Here is a 17,868-nt window from a genome sequence, read left to right as displayed (position 1 = left end):
TCAATTCATCTATAGTTTTGGCAAATTTCTCTCTCTCTTTCTCTCTGCATTATTTGACACAGATCACACCCAAACAGTGCACGGCCATGTTGCACATCACAACATGTTTTTGTGGCTCCAAAAAGTTACTCTGTCAGACAGTAATAAGCTGCAGGCTTTCCTTTCTACTTATGTTTTTACACTGTCATGTACACATCTATGGTGTAATGAATATTGTATGAATATTCATTTGATACATTTTGTGCATATTTTGCCAGCGTCAGCATGGCACTGCAGTAAGGAATATCTTTCTCACCATACCTTAAGGAATGTTAAAAGATTGAAATCTGGCTCAGTTTAAGAGAACAAAAATTATGGCACATATATTCTCTGTTGGGTACAACAGCGTCCTTTCCTGCAAGGCTCGGCAGCCAGTGACAGCTCCCATCAACTCTAAGTGTATCTCCCTGATGAACTGTTTAGCTTTAGCTCAGTCTGAATATACCACACTGCCTCCCCCGCCCTCAGAGCTGTACAGAGGTTATTGTTCCCACCTCACAGTGCTGCACTTTTTCATAATCCTAAAGGGGCGGGCATTAAGTGAAACAGAGCCTCATCAAGCCCCAGTAACAACTGGGAAGGTGTGGAAGGAACACTGGGAAGTGTAGTCCTTCCCAGCACTTTCCCTAGAGCTTCATAGATGGGGCTCAACAGGGCTCTGTTTCTCTTAAAGCCAACCCCTGCTAACTTGGCAAAGAGGCACCTTTTAACGTGGTGATTCTCTTTATTTAGCAGGGGAGATTAACTGGCCCTATCCACCCCCAGCACAGTACTTCCAGTGACTGTTGCTGGTGTCTGTCTTATGTTTCTTTTTAGATTGTGAACCCTTTGGGGACAGGGATCCATCTTATTTATCTAATTTATTTGTTATTTCTCTGTGCGAACTGCTCTGAGCCATTTTTGGAAGGGCAGTATAGAAATTAATTAATATTAATTAATAACAACAACACCCCCCAGTGCTGGGGAAAGTGCAGCATTGTGTGGAAGTCAGTGCACTGGCAAATGGCTCTTGCACTGAAGGATTTTGGTGGTGGCAATAGAAGTGGCTCTTGTTTTAATAATAGTGAAGATCACCAGAGAACAGATATTGAGCTAGAACACGGCTCTAAATCACATGGCATGAATGCTGACAATCTGTTTCTCTTCGGGAAGTTTTAGTAATATGTAGAATTCTAGGGACCAGAAACAGGAAGCCGAAAGACTACATCTTTTCCACTGAAAGATACTGTCCAACCTTCCAATTGTCAACCAAAGAGCAAAAGATTGGTGAGGAGGAAATGGTATCTCTGGATAAGAGGACTTCCTGAAACATCACTTTGGAGATCCAGGGCCTTGATCTCAACCATTGACCTTCCAAGGGGCCCTCCAAGGGGCTGTGAATGAAATCTAGTTGCTGACCAGAGCCCATCACTGTTCACTAGGGATGCAGCTGTAAATTTCAATAAAGGCTGGGTTCCCACAATCAAAAGGATTGTGATTAATTAGGATTACTGAGTCCTGTGGAGCTGATTGTGAGAACACAAAATTTCAGGGCAAGCCTTGTCAAACTGCTGGGGTTAACCAGCATTTAATCAGGATAGATAACCAGAATCCCTGGTTATCTATCCTGGCTAAATGTTGGTTAACCACTGCAGTTTGACCAGGATTGCCCAGTTCACCTCAGTTCACCTTGTCATTAAACTAGTTTAGTTTCCCATCTTTCTCAAAGAACTCTCAGAAAAAATGTGCATTCTTTCCAAGAATTCTCTTAAATATCTTGGAATGAGTAAACTCAGGGGAGTCTGATCTCATCAGTCTCTCAACCTTAAGGCCTGGATGCTGTCATTTTCCATAGCATATCAGGCAGGACAGTCCATATGTCAGGGTTTTTCAGCCTTTGGATACATTTGAGAAATTAAGTATGTAGTTTAGTTTCATACATGATTCAGTGGTGTACCATGAAACTGCATTGGATGCATTTCTGCAGCACAGGGTTTTGAGTATGTATATGGATCTTTGGGGTAAATACATTTGAGTGAACATTAAGAAAGGGCTTGACCTCTGCTCCGCTTGACCAAGAGCAAAGGTGAATGCAACTGCTTCCTCAAGCAGAACAAAAACAGATGGTTGTTACTATGAAGGAAATAGATTAATAAGCAATGAGGCTATTCACACAAGAAGCCCAACCCAGGCTAGGGCAGCCCAGCCTGGGTTGGGCTGCTCATGTGAAGCGCCGGGATCACTCCCAATCCTGGTGCTTCTGCCCCTGCTAGCCTGACTTTTAACCCTGACCCTTAACCAAGGTTAGAGGTTGCAGATTGTGTTGGTGTGCACTGGCACACTGAAGTGGAGCTCCTTGCTCATCGTGGGAGAAAGTAGGTTCAACCCTGCCTTGGCCCCCGCCGGCCCTACCACCCTTGTTATGGTCGTGAGAATGACCTTAATATTCTAAACAGGATGGAAGACACTTCTCAAGGCAAAAATCACCCCCCCAAAAAAGTAAAAATATGCAACAGTCCACTAAACCGAACAGAAATGTTAAAAATGCATTCAATTAATATTGTTTTAATGGTTTTAATGCGATTTTAAAATATTATTTTAAAATTTTAAATTGTTGTAATGTTTTAAACTTTTCATTTTTGTTTTAATGAATTTTTTAACTTTGTTTGTATTTTGTTGTAAACCGCCCAGAGACGTAAGTTTTGGGCGGTATAAAAATATGTCAGTCAATCAATCAATCAATATTGGACTGACGCAGATCAAAGTGGCAGTGAGTTTAACTCCACTAGTGCAAATTCTGTTAACACTCCTTTACTGCCTACAGGTTGTTGTGTCGCATCAGTTTAAGGTATTCCTCTCTCTCCTTGGCTTCGCTTTTTGTTTTGTTTTTGTTATTTTTCCTTTATGTGAAACCTTGACACATTTCAGTTAAGCATCTGGTTTTTGACAAGCCCATGCAGCAAAATTCACACCAGTCAAAAACAGGTGTGCAACAAAGCCAAAGAGTATTCTGTTTCACACATGTTCTTTTTAGACTTTCTTCTGGAAGAAGCACCAGATAGTCCAACTCCCCTATGACAGCCCACAGATAAGAACTCAAATGAGCGTCTATCTTATTCTAGCACAAAAATACAAATTTAGCATTGCACAACAGAAGGCGAGAAAGCTCATGATCTAATTCAGCTGCAATTTACCACACTTGTTTTATAACTGGCTATTAATTATGCTCTTTTTTCAATGCAACAATTACAGCTAATGGTAGAATATACTACAAGAACATGAAATAGAGCTCACTCTGTTACACAGAGTGAAGCTGTAACAATTCAAAAATCCCATACTGTTGTTATTGCTGCTTGAGTAAGTACTTTTATGACTCTATTCAGTACATTTATTTCAAAGCAAATTTTAGGGGAACCATAAAACGGTACACAATTTTTCCAGGTTTGTTTAGAAATAATGTTGAGTTCATAGGCTTTCAAAATAGGTGCCTCCTTATCCAAACCATAAACTATAGGATGGAGTTATGTGACAAGCAAGCAACTCACTATATATCAGAACTTAATTGGCTCCAGTTGAACCCTGAAATATAGCACAGGTCAGCAGCCAACACAGTTCAGTTACCTATACCTCTGTCTGGGAGAGCACTGTTTTCACACTTGCTGGACTTCTCAGTAGATACATTTAAGATAATATCTGGCTACATTACAACTAGCAATGGGATGAATTCAGAATGAGGAACTCCCTCAGTTCACCCTCAGTACATGCCAATCTCAAACACCCTCTGAATTTTGAGCTTGACTTGCATTGAGTTCATCACCAGTGAGCCCTATCCCACCCCCTATGCCAATGTTTCCCTTCCCAACCAAACATACCGTGTGTGTGTGTGTGTGTGTGTGTGTGTGTGTAGCTTGCTGGTGTTAACAGAGGCTTTGTTGGCCTCACCCTTGAAACTTAGATACTTCAGAGCATATGTTGGAATATCATTTCCTGCCACAGGAAACAGCAGTTTCCTATGCTTCCTGATTCAATCAATTGCCCTGGAATACAGGAGAATCTATAAACTTCAGCAGGAAATTATGGTCCTGCACATGTTCAAGAGAATCCAAGCCTTAAAGGAGTGGTTCCCAAGCAGGGTTCCTCCAGATGCTGATGAACCACATCTGAACAATAAATTGTAGCTGGGGATGATGGGAGTTGTAGTTCAGCAACATCTGGAGGAACTCTGCTTGGGAATCACTGCCTGAAAGGATTAGGTCCAGGCGCGTAACAATGATAGGGCAAGGGGAGACAGTTGTCTGGGGGCCCAACTGCCTGGAGGGGCACCCCAGAGGCACCTCATGTGACTCCCCATTGCCCCCTGCCCAGCCCCAAGGCCCCTCAGCCACTTGCCCTCTTCGCCGTCTCTCCTGCTTGTTCTGCTGGCCGCAATCGAAGCAGCAGGCAAGCTGCAAAGAGCTCCTTTTCTCCCGCCTCTCAGCTGATCGGTGGGTGGGCGGGGCTTCCACGGAGGCCTCCGTGTAGGCTGCAGTGAAGCCTGAACTCGAGTAGGGCCCAAGCCAGCCAGGAAGGAGGAGGCAGCCAGAGTGTTCTCTGCAGCAGAAGACCCCTTGCTGCCCTGCTTAACCCAGACCAGCATTTGCCAGGTAGAGTGTGAACTCCTTTTTGTGGTTACCTTTCCCGCCCCGCCCCCCCCCCCATATATAGGGATCGGCTTGCCATAGGGCTTGGATATGGGGGGGGGGGGGACCGAGAAGTCTCTGAATATTTATTTTGAAACAGCTTGGAAAATTTGCTGACTTTAAAAAAACTATCTAAAAAGTCCTATAAGTGGCTTGTTTCATGGCAGAAAATTGCAAAAACTTCTGGAACAGTATTTTATTAATTTTATTTATTCTTTCATTCATTTATAAATGCACTTATGTTCAAGTTGTTTTGCAACCCAGAAGGTCTGAGTGAGAACTGTGAAGCATGTGTGGAGCTTTTATTTTATTTTTCTTGTGTGTGAACTGCTCCCCAATAACTTGCAGGGACTTCAGGGTAAATCTGGCCAACATGTGAATGCAGCACCTCCATTCCAGAGGAGATGTGTCTTAAAGGGCTTTAAAAGCCTCCTGCAATCAAACTTGACTGAATTTGTTCAGAATTCTGAGAAAACAAACATAGGCTCACCCTGCATGGTTGAAAGTCTCCTTTGCTAATCTGCAGCGAGGGGCCCATTTTAATAATTCATCTTTCTAGTGTGTTCTAGGCATTAAAAGTAATACAAATGTATAGTACTCAATGTATATCACTATATATTGTGACGTGTGTGTGTGTATTCAGTGAAATGTATTTGCAGGCAGCATACTTATTTTGGAATATCAGACTTAAATCCTTGGGGGCCTGGGGTGTGCGGAGGCCCTGGACTTTGAGGCGCTGGGGGCCCATTTTAAAATCTTGTCTCTGGGCCCACTCCAACCTTGCTACGCCCCTGATTAGGTCTACAAGCTCTTTACTTACTTCAGTGACTTCTCCCCACCACCAGTCCCTCTCCCTTGGCAAGGGGAAGAGTGCAGCAGTGAAGACTCCCAGAATCCTGCCAAATGAAAGGCTGGCCATTCAAGATCTGGTGTGCATGACCACATTTGGTCATGGGTGTCTACATGCTTGTGCTGCCCACACAAAATACTGGTGCAAAATGCAATGTTCTATAAAATGAGATATTCAGTCTTGGAGTGCATTATCCTCGCATCAGACACAGGCACATTTGAAGAGTTATTAGTTTTGTATTATTTGTCATATCCGTCACATAAGTAATTACAACCCTCAAATCCTTCCACTCAAATGTTAAAAAGCTAGGGGAACAAGGACAAGGACACATGCAAATATATATCTACAGCTCTGTCTTAGGGGCTATGAGAGTGCTTAGGCCTACAAAGACTTTGATCTGGCCCTGGCCTCAACCTTTGGCGGTGGGGGGGGGAGTGGGAGAGAATGGATCATGCAAGAAAGTGGGGAAAATAAAGAATGATTTTATGGATAGTTACAAAGTGCCCTATTGTTATTGTGCCATCCATCATATGCTACAGAAACAGGATCCAATGAACAGTTATACATGCACTTAAATTCCACTGACTTCCGCAGGAAAAAAGAGAGAGGAAAAATTCCCTAATGGTCTGTAGCATCACCATTCACAATAGAAGATATGGAAAGGAAGAGGGGTCCCACATCCTGGCTCAGTAGTCATACAACAACAACAAAAAATGGATGGAGTGTAAGTGGTAAAGAACAAGCTGACAGCTCCATTAGAAAATGCTTAAAAGCAAAAATCTCCTAAGGACACCTGGCACATTTTGAAAACCTTGGTTCTAGAAAGAGGCTGTTCACTCAAGCAGCCCAGCCTAGGCTAGGTCAGCCCAACTGGGGTTAGAGGGTGTGAGTGTGCCCTCAACTCCAGGGCTGGGTCAGGTGTCTGCTCATGCAGCCTGAGTGCAATCTCTTCCCAACTTGCCTAGCCCCCTCAATATTGGTGATGGTTTCCAATGCACATGGAAGCAATATCTATCTGCGAAACTAGACTTACTTGGAGTCTCCCCACCTACTTTCCTTGGGTTACGTGCAGGCCAGAACACTGATCAATTAGCACATAATTGATGCAGAATGCCAAACCAACTTAGATAGGTCCCTGAACTTTCTTCTCTCTGAAAGTCTAAGGCACACGGCACCTGCTGGATACCTTACACAGCTAGAAGTACCTAACCACAGAATGGCCTTTATCCTGGCTTTTTGTGATTCCCTTCCCTCAGCTGTCCATAAAGGAAAATACAGGAAGAGCCCTTTCCCAGAACATCTGTGCCCCTGTGACTCATGGCAAGTTGAAACTATCAAGCATTCCCTCCTTCACTGCCTATTCTATAGAGACATATAGCAATAGCAATAGCAATAGCACTTACATTTATATACCGCTCTATAGCCGGAGCTCTCTAAGCGGTTTACAATGATTTGGCATATTGCCCCCCAACATTCTGGGTACTCATTTTACCGACCTCGGAAGGATGGAAGGCTGAGTCAACCTTGAGCCCCTGGTCAGGATCGAACTTGTAACCTTCTGGTTACAGGGCAGCAGTTTTACCACTGCGCCACCAGGGGCTCTTCCATATGCAATGCCCTTATTCTTCCCACTACTTGACAGTTCACCAGGATGCTCAGACCAATCCTACAGCTCCCTATTTCAGACTGTAATCTCTCTATAATACACAATGTTGCCAAGTTCTTCACGGCAGCGTGCAGAATTCACCAGGCTCTGACCGCTAGCAAGAACTAATTCTTCAATTACTGTAACTCTATGGCAGCATTTGCACATAACATGAAACTGGAGGGACCCTGGTTTCAAAAACTGTGCATCTGAAGTTTCACTGGAAAGTAGACCCATGATTTTCCTCCATGGATAGTGATTTGTACCTTTGGTTTGTAGTGAGGTCCACCACTTGGACCTCTGATTCCATGGTGCCAGTCTTGCGTCCGAATGCTGGCACCGCAGTCTGGTTGCTTTGCAACCAGAGTTGAGGGGAAGCTCCTCCCTTGTTCCAGCTGCTATTGGCTGCTGGCGCTGTGTGGTACAATCTGTGGTTCCACATTACGTCCAAAGGCAGTCAGAAGTTCTCATGAGACTATTTTCGCAATTTTAAATTTCCTTTACATTCACCCACAGTTTTTAGCCTTACAGCAATCTTATAGTAATTAACCTCACAGGCTTTATGCTAATAGGCATAGGCTCTATCATTTTTAATTTCTTTTCATTCCACCTGTTATATGCTCCTTTCACTTTATGCTGGTTTAAGACCATAGTAAAGACTGATTGATTGGTTTAAACAAATCCACCAGATATGTGTAAAGGTCAGCTTTAAATTGCCCAGTACATTTTTAACAGGTATGAAAAGGGGCATCCATTCTTGCATTTGGAATGCCTACTAAATTATAACATCAATTCTGCCCTCAATCATAATAGTACTCTTAAAGCCAATTTCTCTTGATCAATAGCAGGGTCTAACCCACCACAAAAACCTGGTGTGCAAATTAATTCACATAGGAGAATGCAACCCTGTAGCCAAGCTAAATTACAGTGTAGCACCAAACAGTAGAGAGGAAGAATCAAAGGGTGGGGAGAGGATACATCTACAAGAGGAAGATAAATTTGTACTTTTCAACAAGATTTAGTCCAGTCCAAGCAAACAAGCTATGAGACAGTATATTGGGTAATAAGAAATCCCAAGTAAATCAACAATATGGCAGAGAGCAGTGGTAGGAAGCTTGCTCAACATATAGCATCTCATGGAAATACAGCATGATCCTGTGGCTCACTTAATTCACAAACTTTATGTTTGTAACTATATCACTGCATATAAGTGCATTTACCTCTTACACTGTTAAATGTATTATATACCATGCCACTGATGAACCCCACTCCAACAGCAATGATTGGTTGGTATATACTGCATTTATGCTAGCATTAACTTAATATGAAATGTTTACCTTCAAGCTCTGAGTCAGCCCCTTGAGAAATGTTGCTGTGTGTTTTTAAAACTCAGGAGCATTTCCTCTTCTCAAACTGTCAGAGGGAACTGAAGCTCTCCTATGCCAGGCCATGGATCACAATTACAAGGATGGCTAACCCAGAAAGCCAACCTTTGTTCTTAGCACACTTACCCCATTTGCTTTACTGAGAGCCTGAAAGTAAATGCTGTAGCTTTTCAGTGGTGACAGTGGAGCATTCCAATAGCCATTGTAAGTTTTGTTGTCTCCCACTGTGAAGGGTTGTGTAACTGGAAGGTTGACAGGTTTTAACTCAGCTGCAAAGTAATGGGGGGAATCAAGAGTTGAAGCGTTTTTGTAGCTCACTGGAACAGAGAAACATTCGATGATGTCTGCAGCTCTTCGTGATTTCTGTGGCCGCTCTTCTTTTACAACAAGCTGATAAACACTGGAAAAGAAAGACCACAGGCATCAACAGAATGAGAATAAATTGACCACAAGAATAGGCAAAGCAAAACTTTTGTCAAAAGTTCCTCTTTTTTCAGGAGAACAACATTTAATCATTCCAGCTGGAGAAGTACAATGTCAATAACTAAGGCCAGACAGCCCAAATGGTGAATAGCCAGTAGAATCTGCATAGGTCTACATAGGTGAATAGCCAGTAGAATCCATTCAGACAGAACAAGAGGAAAGGCAAGAGGCAGAAGAGAAGCAAGACAAGGCTGTGTGCGGCTAAGTTGGAATCACAGCACAGTGTATGGCCAAAGAGCAGTGAGCTAGAGTCCTTCGATGCTCTGGCCAAAAGCTTGAGCACAAACCTGAAAGATTTACTAGAGGTTGGGAATTGAAGGTATAATTAATCATATCCATGTGATTAACCTTATCCATTCCCAGCACAGCATCCCACCAGTGGCTGTTGTTGGGGTCTATCTTATGTTTCTTTTTTTAAAATTGTGAGCCCTTTGGTAGCAGGGAGCCATTTTATTTATTTATTTATATCTATGCAAACCTCTTTGGGAACGTTTGCTGAAAAGCAGTATATAAATATTCATCATATTCATAACCAGCAGACAAAAGTTCTCATGTCATTTTCACATCACAATCCTTCCCCTCAGCTTGGTGTAAGTGATCATGTACACACCCAACCTCACCTCCAACCCCTGCCATCCTGCCATCCTTTAAGACCCGCAGTGTCTAACCTGATAAGGGATCAAATGAACAGATTGTGTCAGATTGATTGACAGTGTAAGCGGATAGGACTCAATGTTGACTTTTATTTTATTTTACTTCAGATTTTTCATGAAGGGGCACTTACAAAATAATTTTACCCTGGATCATGCTCCCTCAGGTCATCTTAGACATTGCACTGAGAGCTAAGTCATCAATTGTTGTTTGTTCACTTTACAAAATGGGTGATATTCAGAGTTCTTTGAATGTTATGATACAATTTTTTGTTGTTGGGATGTATAACCTTTGTGATGGTAATAACTGACATCCTTTTGTGATTGTCAGTGTCTGAATTCTGAATCTTTGTGATATCATGTGCCAGTTACTGGGATCTCATATCTAGCTCTCTACATTTGGGTGGGGGTGGGGGGGACATTTTAGCAACTAGATACAGAGTACTTTGTTCCCCTTGTCACACCTGAAGCATTCAGGTTTGACACAGTAACAATGGAGTCAGGCATACTTGCGTCTTAACATGAGTCACCAATTTGGCAAAGAGAGAGGTATCACTGCAAGTCATTTCACTTCTCATCAGGGTATTCATATATGCTGCCCTCAGCTGTCTATATGAGGCTGATTCTTTGTTTTGTTAGACAAGCGAGATCGATGGAAGACCTAAGAACAGCCAGCAACCCATCATTCTAGCTGTTTTTAGAGGCCCATTGTGTCAAAAGGATGGGCCTGAAAACATTTCTAGCAATGTCTTATCAACATTATTGTAAAAATAATGGAATGGCAGCTAAAACGAGAAAGAGAATTCAAACATCTAATTCACATGTTGAGAAAAATAACCGTCTCTTTTTATGAGTGCACAGCATACTCATTTCTAAAGGACAGAATAGCAATAAAAAAGGAACAGGGTTTTTCTTCGTGACAGAAATAATGGGAGAAAACTGACTATATAGCGGTGTATACATGGCAGGGTGTCTGTCATTTACAGGCATTCTTTGTGTGTACCGGAGGGAAGGATTAGGATCAAGTCAACTGGACCTGTCCTCTTGCCAAGCCTCTGTGCATTTAAGAGCAGATCTGCATAGGGGACTATACATGTATACTCTGGTGGGCATAGGCTTAGAACTTGCAACTTGCACTCTGCCAAAACTGAGGAAACAGATTTATTACAGTTTATTTCTCATACATTATTTTTCATACATGAACTCATATTTGTATTCATGAAATTATATTTCTAGATTATAGTAACAGCATATGTATATGTTAGATATAAGATGGAGAAAATATCTGTTTCTGTGGTATCTGTATCTGTGACTTATTTCATTATGGTTTGTGCAGAATGAATTAAGCTTAGTCCATAAGTCTGAGAAATAGTGACTGATATCCAGACCAAGTTACTCAGTAGTACTACCAGGGAGTTATTCTAAAGGATTTCTTAATTTTAATAGGGCTTTGGTCAGGCAATTTAGTTAAGATGCCAGTCATTGTATCAAAATTTGGGGAGTCAGTAGCCCCATGACACACCTTTTTTCACTACCACCACCAGTTTGCAGGGGCAATGGTAATCTCCTCTGAGCGGGCAGCTGCTGTCTTTACTTCCCAGAATTCCTTTGAGAATGACACTGTGTTATGAGGTAATGTGAATACTTAGAATCATTCCCAGGGGAGTTCTGGGATTTGATTCAACTGAAATCTGGGATTACATCATTGAAATCAAAGGGAGATAAAGACCATGCATGCCTGAATAAGTGAGCAACAGCAATCTCACACTGAAGGCCCTCTTGCCTCAAGGGTCTTCAGCAGAGGGCTGTTGGTTGCTCTCCATGCAACTTTCTAAAATCTGCTATAGAAATCAATGGCAATATCATGCCTCCATTGACTTCAATAGGCTTAGATTATGAGCTGAGGGTGAGGTGTGGAATGATCCTTAACAGAAAGAAAATCAATCAAAATGTTGGACACTTTTGCCACAATGTCTTTTAGTTGGAAACTGGACAGATCAGTATTTATTTGTTTTAAAAATAGTATGTCCTGATTCCTGCCCCCAAAAGGTTCAAGAAGACTTGGATGACATCGAAACAAACAATAAAATGCTAATTGGGCAAGGAGGCACCTTTTACCATGGTGATTCTCTTTATTTAGCAGGGGGAGAGTAACTGGTGCTATCCACCCCCAGCACAGTATTTCCAGTGACTGTTGCTGGTGTCTGTCTTATGTTTCTTTTTAGATTGTGAGCCCTTTGGGGACAGGGTTCCATCTTATTTATTTGTTATTTCTCTGTGTGAACCGCCCTGACCATTTTTGGAAGGGCGGTATAGAAATCAAATTAATAATAATAATAATAATAATAATAATACATGCAGCATATATCAATATCCATAAAAGAACACACTAAGAATCATAACCACATGAGAACACACAGAGGAACACGCAATATAGATGGGATCAGTTTACAATAAAATGGAAAAAATCCGAAGGTTCCAAAAGGTTGTTGGAATACAAGCCCTAAGTTTTCATCTGAAGATAAGCACAGATAAAACCACATGAATATTCTATGGGAGGGAGCAACCCCAAAGCATGGGGGCTATGGGTGTCATTCTCCCTTTCCCTGTTCATTCTCTACCCACCCCCCTGTAATTTCCATCTGACCTACTCTGGCTGACGAGGGGAATAAAAACATTCGGGTAATGAATGAAAACAAGTGACATATGACATTCCAGAGTCATTCATACTATTTAACAAATGAGACCCCTTTATTTCATATTTTTCATTCATTACATAATAAATGCACACCCCTAAACATTGCAGCCCAGTATGTCAACATTGGCATGTCATTAATATGGATACATTATGGATCCAGGGGAGTTCCGTTCTCCACTACAACCACAGATAACAGAACCACGAATACTGAGTCATTGAGTCAATGGGACTTGGTGGGTTAGGTTCCTGGAAGCTCCAAAAATGGTGGGAAATGGTGAAAATGGGCCTGAAAAACTGCAGAAAAAAGTGCCCTACCATTCTCTGCATTCTTCTGCAGTGCTCCCCAAAAGTCCCAAATCCAGCATGTTTCCGTCAAGTATCACATTTTTGTACAAGTGAGCCACAAAATGGCTCATCAAAATGGTGGACAGAAATGACCTCAGAGGTCATATCAGGCCACCCCGAACCTGCAGATACATGGAATTAACCCTTTGTGAAACTCCCCCCATATGCCAAGGTTGGGTGTCAATTACCCAACCGTGGATATGCGAAACCACATATATCAAATTCGTTTATGGTGAGGTGCGCCTGTACTCCGGAAAAACCAGCAAATCTCATACAGTACGTTCTTTTGGTTAAGAAATCCTGATTGGTATAACTTAAATAATGCAACTGCACAAATACCATAAAGGCATGCACACAATAAAAAATGTTGGCGGGGAAGAGGGCTGTTGGGAAGGCAGGCTCCTACCTGCCTCCCCACACATGACCAATGTTTGTTTATATGGTCTACCCCTTACGCATCACATGAGACGTGCCACAGTGGGCGGCAGAGCAGGGAACTGGAGGAGGAAGTCCTCTGGCTTCCCTCAATGCACCACACAAGGAGTGTGGTGCATTGAGAGATCCTCCCTCTGCTGGATGCTCTTCCCACTCAGCTCTGTGTGTATTTGGGCTGCATGCAGCCCAAGCACACACACGACCCCGGCGCTGGGGTTAAGGGCATGTTCACGCCCTTAACCCTGGCTAATGGCCAGTGTAAAAAGGTGGCAGCAGCACCAGGATAGGCCATGATCACAGCACTCTACATGAGCAGCCAAACCTAGGCTGGGCTGCCCTAGACTGGGTTAGACTGCTCATGAGAATAGCCTTCATGTCGCACAGTCTGGGTACAAAATGTGCTCATGGAAGAATTAAGAGCAGATACTTATTATCCACTAGAAATTTCCAAGGACAGAAGAGTGCAGAAAGTTTGATAAGGATGTACATGAACTGACAGATGGCCAGTTTGGCACTTGTGTGGGGGGGGTACCGCCGCCGCCTCCATGCGTTTCCCACGCTGGTGGTGTCTTTAAAATCGCTGGCACGGGGCAGCAGCATACCTCCTTATCATCCCGGTCAGGGTCAAACCAGATGTGCCTGATGCACATGCAAGGGTGTGTGTAAAAGCACCCTTCCCAATCCTTAATGGTAAGCCCCCCTTGTGGTGAACCGGCCGAACCACCAGACCTCCCTTTTGCGGACTGCCAAACCAGTTCATTCACATCCCTAAACTTTGATTGTCAGAGATGGCATGTAATTTATTTTCTGCAAGATTTTTCCAGCCTATAATCAGTATTATACACTGAGCAGCATCCAAACAAATGTTGCCCTTGCATTAGAACGTTACACATGTGCCACAATTTTTGCTGAGCCCCAACCCCTTTTCTTTGTTGCCGCCAATGTATGGTCGTCAGAATCCCCACCCCCACATTCAGGGACTTGTTTTCAGGGGACATTGGGGCAGCAGAGGGAAGGGGGGCTAAGCAAAGTTCTATGCATATGGGCAACATTCTAATGTGAAGACAACGTTATACAGGATACAGTTGACTATTACTGCTTTTATGATACTAAGAATGCCTTGTAATCTCCGATATATCATCTGTGGATGTTTTCAGTGCAAATGTGAATAGAAGAGATACACTTTTAAATCAAATTTTTTTCCTAATAAACGTGGCTTTGTGTGCAATTTACATATATGTGATCCCTGTATACAGCTTTGTATTGTCTGTGTGGAAAATGCTTTGTTTCAAAAGAGTAAAAGTGGGTATGTCACACAAAGAGCATGCACTTACAAAACTTGTAGGGCTGTTCACATTACCATTTTGGGGTTATTGATCTAACTAATCTATTCTAATCTAATCAATCTTTATTACAGTCGTGGACCATCATAAAGTGTAGGGCATAAGGGACATAAAAATACACAAAAAGGCATACGTGATAGGAAGGTATAAAAGGCATATTAGGCACAGAGAGGGATGCAAGACAAAAAAAATCTAAATGCATGAGGTAATATAACTATATAGGGCACTAAAAATATGGGGCTGTGATGCTAAAGGGTTGGAGGAGCACAAGTCTTTCATGTGGTGTGCTAAGTGGGATGAGTGTGTTGTAGTGCGTTGGAACCAAGCTGGAAACACCGGAATATTACCGTGCTAGACTATACTTGAGGGGATCCACTGTCAACCAGCAACCAATCGATTTTGGATGCTGTTGTGCAGAACCTGGCTACATCATATGTGGTAGAGGGATTGGAGTCAGAGAGGAGCATAGCAATGTAAGAGTGGCTCATATTGGAGTATTAGAGAGCTCCTACCCCAGCAGCAGCAGATGATCAGAATCTCTGTTTGGGTCAAAAACACATGATTAATCCAGGCATGGGCAGCATTCACTTTTAACGCAGAACCAGAGTTAAAGGGGCAAACCTCTGTTGCCAAACCTGCATGTCCAAATGCAGGAAACTCCAGTTCCACGAGGTGACCAACCCAAGGTTTTCTTTTTGTAACTCTAGTCTGAACCCTTGGGTTGTAGTGAGTTCCATCACCCCAACCTGAGGTTAAATGCAGCCTGCGTTACATCCGAATTTGGAACCACAGACTGTATTCCCAGTGACCAGATTTAAGGGAGGAAGCTCCTCCCTCTCTCCTGCTATGATTGGCTGTGCCATGTATGTTTCTAAAAGTGTTGCCCAAGATTTCCTTTTCCTGGACAAGGCCCAAGAGATCCGAAGAAGGATTTATTAGTTCATTTTAGACCTTGCAGACAGCTGTGGCTTCTTCCATATATTTCTGTTGTGGATAAGCAGATTGGACATGCTGATTGGAACGGTGTGACCTGCCACCTGTTCCCTTGACCCTTGCCTGATATGGCTTATACTATCTGGCAGCAGGGTAGAGATTATAAATGCATCGCTGAGGGAAGGCAGGATGCCTCCTTAAGGAGGCAATTATTAGACCACTTTTGAAGAAACCTAGCTTGGATACATCAGAGCAGAGCAACTACAGGCCTGTCTCCAACCTTCCATGGCTGGGCAAGGTAATTTTGAGGGTGGTGGCCTTCCAGCTCCAGACAGTCTTGGAGGAAACTGATTATCTAGACCCATTTCAAACTGGCTTTTGGGCTGGCTATGGGGTGGAAACCGCCTTGGTCGGCCTGATGGATGATCTCCAATTGGCAATTGACAGAGGAAGTGTGACTCTGTTGGTCCTTTTCGACCTCTTGGCGGCTTTCGATACTATTGACCACAGTATGCTTCTGGAACATCTGAGGGGGTTGGGAGTGGGAAGCACTGCTTTGCGGTGGTTCCGCTCCTACCTCTTGGGCAGGTTCCAGATGATGTCCACTGGAGACAGTTGCTTTTCAAAATCTGAACTTTTGTATGGTGTCTTAGGGCTCAGTACTGTCTCCGATGTTGTTTAACATCTACATGAAACCGCTGGGAGAGATCATCAGGAGATTTGGTGCAGGGTGTTATCAGTATGCTGATGACACCCAAATCTACTTCTCCATGTTAACATCATCGGGAAGGAGCATAACCTCCCTAAATGCCTGTCTGGAGAACGTAATGGGCTGGATGAGGGATAACAAACTGATACTGAATCCAGATAAGACAGAGTTACTCATTGTACGGGGTCGAAACTCTGGAGATGAGATTGATCTGCCTGTTCTGGATGGAGTCACACTTCCTCAGAAGGAACAAATACATAGTCTGGGAGTGCTTCTGGATCCAAGCCTCTCCCTGGTTTCCAAGGTTGAGGCAGTGGCCAGAAGTGCCTTCTATCAGCTTCAACTGATACGCCAGCTGCATCCGTTTCTTGAGACAAATGACCTCAAAACAGTGGTGCATATGCTGGTAACCTCCAGACTGGATTACTGTAACATACTCTATGTGGGGCTGCCCATGTGTGTAGTCCGGAAACTACAGCTTTTTCAGAATGTGGCAGTTAGGTTGGTCTCTGGGTCATCTCGGAGAGACCATATTACTCCTGCAATGAAAGATCTACACTGGCTGCCGATAAGTTTCCGGGCAAAATACAAGGTGCTGTTTATAACCTATAAAGCCCTAAGGCTTGGGCCCTGGGTATTTAAGGGAACATCTTCTTCGTTATGAACCCCACCGCACACTGAGATCATCAGGAGAGGTCCATCTGCAGTTGCCACCAGCTTGTTTGGTGGCTACTCGGGGACAGGCCTTCTCCGCTGCTGCCTCAGAGCTTTGGAACACTCCCTCCTGAATAAGATCCTCCCCATCTCTGACAACTTTTAAAAGTCTTTAAAGATGCACCTATTCACCCAGGCTTTTAATTAAATATTGTTTTAACAGTTTTAGCATCATTTTAAAGATTTAAATTGTAATGTTTTAACTTAACTACTGTTTTAAGTTGTTTTTGTTGTTGTCGTCATCATTTAAGTATTGTTTTAGCTTTTTGTTTGTTCGTTGTAAACCACTCAAAGATGTGAGTTTTGACCGGTATAGAAGTGTGTTAAATAAATTTTAAAAATAAATATTTTGTGGCATATGAAGCCCATTTATTCAATCTCATTTTAGAGGAACCTCAAACGTCTCCCATTCTAAAGTCTATATTCTTAATGTAACTTCTAATTACTAGGGAGCACGGGTGTAGTGCATGTATGTGTGTGCAGAGACAGAGTGCTGGTACTTTTCAGCCTCTCTGACTGTTGGGGTAGACATGCCCATAGGGGCTGTCATGCAGAGCACCTGCACTTCTGAATTTGCAACTACATCAGTGCTAGAGAGTCAAGTACAATTGCACCAGAACATCTCATTGTAATGTGCTTATCTTCACTAATGTTAAACAGGCCCATGCATATAGTACAAACAATAATTCCAATTAAATAATGTTTTACTAAATGAATCTTGGCTTCCTGCTTGGAAAAAATAGTCCAAAATTATAATCCTTCAAATTGGACAAATTAGTTTGGCTCTGAAAGTTAAGCAGCCTGCAGGGCTAGTTCTATGGAACTGAAGTCCCTTTCAAACCAAGCTCTGCAGATTTTACAAACTCTTAGTCTTCAGAGAGTGGCTTAGACTTTTAAGATATAACTGTATAATTAGTCATGAAGCATTCTTAAAAACATTGAAAGGAATTACATGCTGGAGTCACTAAGTACACATGAAAA

General features: G+C 42.8%; 1 protein-coding gene across 19 annotated transcripts in view; it reads right to left on the bottom strand.

Annotated features, from left to right (window-relative positions):
* The window catches only part of PTPRT (protein tyrosine phosphatase receptor type T), a 938,880-nt gene that overhangs the window by 193,021 nt on the left and 727,991 nt on the right, over positions 1 to 17,868 (bottom strand). For all 19 annotated transcript variants that reach the window (XM_053243888.1, XM_053243897.1, XM_053243900.1 and 16 more), the window contains one exon: positions 8,704 to 8,977. In XM_053243888.1, coding sequence (XP_053099863.1) covers positions 8,704 to 8,977 — 274 coding nt within the window. The remainder of the gene's footprint in view (positions 1 to 8,703; positions 8,978 to 17,868) is intronic.

Source organism: Hemicordylus capensis, chromosome 4 (assembly GCF_027244095.1).
Source record: "Hemicordylus capensis ecotype Gifberg chromosome 4, rHemCap1.1.pri, whole genome shotgun sequence".
Lineage (NCBI taxonomy): Eukaryota > Metazoa > Chordata > Lepidosauria > Squamata > Cordylidae > Hemicordylus > Hemicordylus capensis.
The sequence above is the reverse complement of the archived record's forward strand: the minus strand, read 5'-3'. Positions and strand labels throughout refer to the sequence as shown.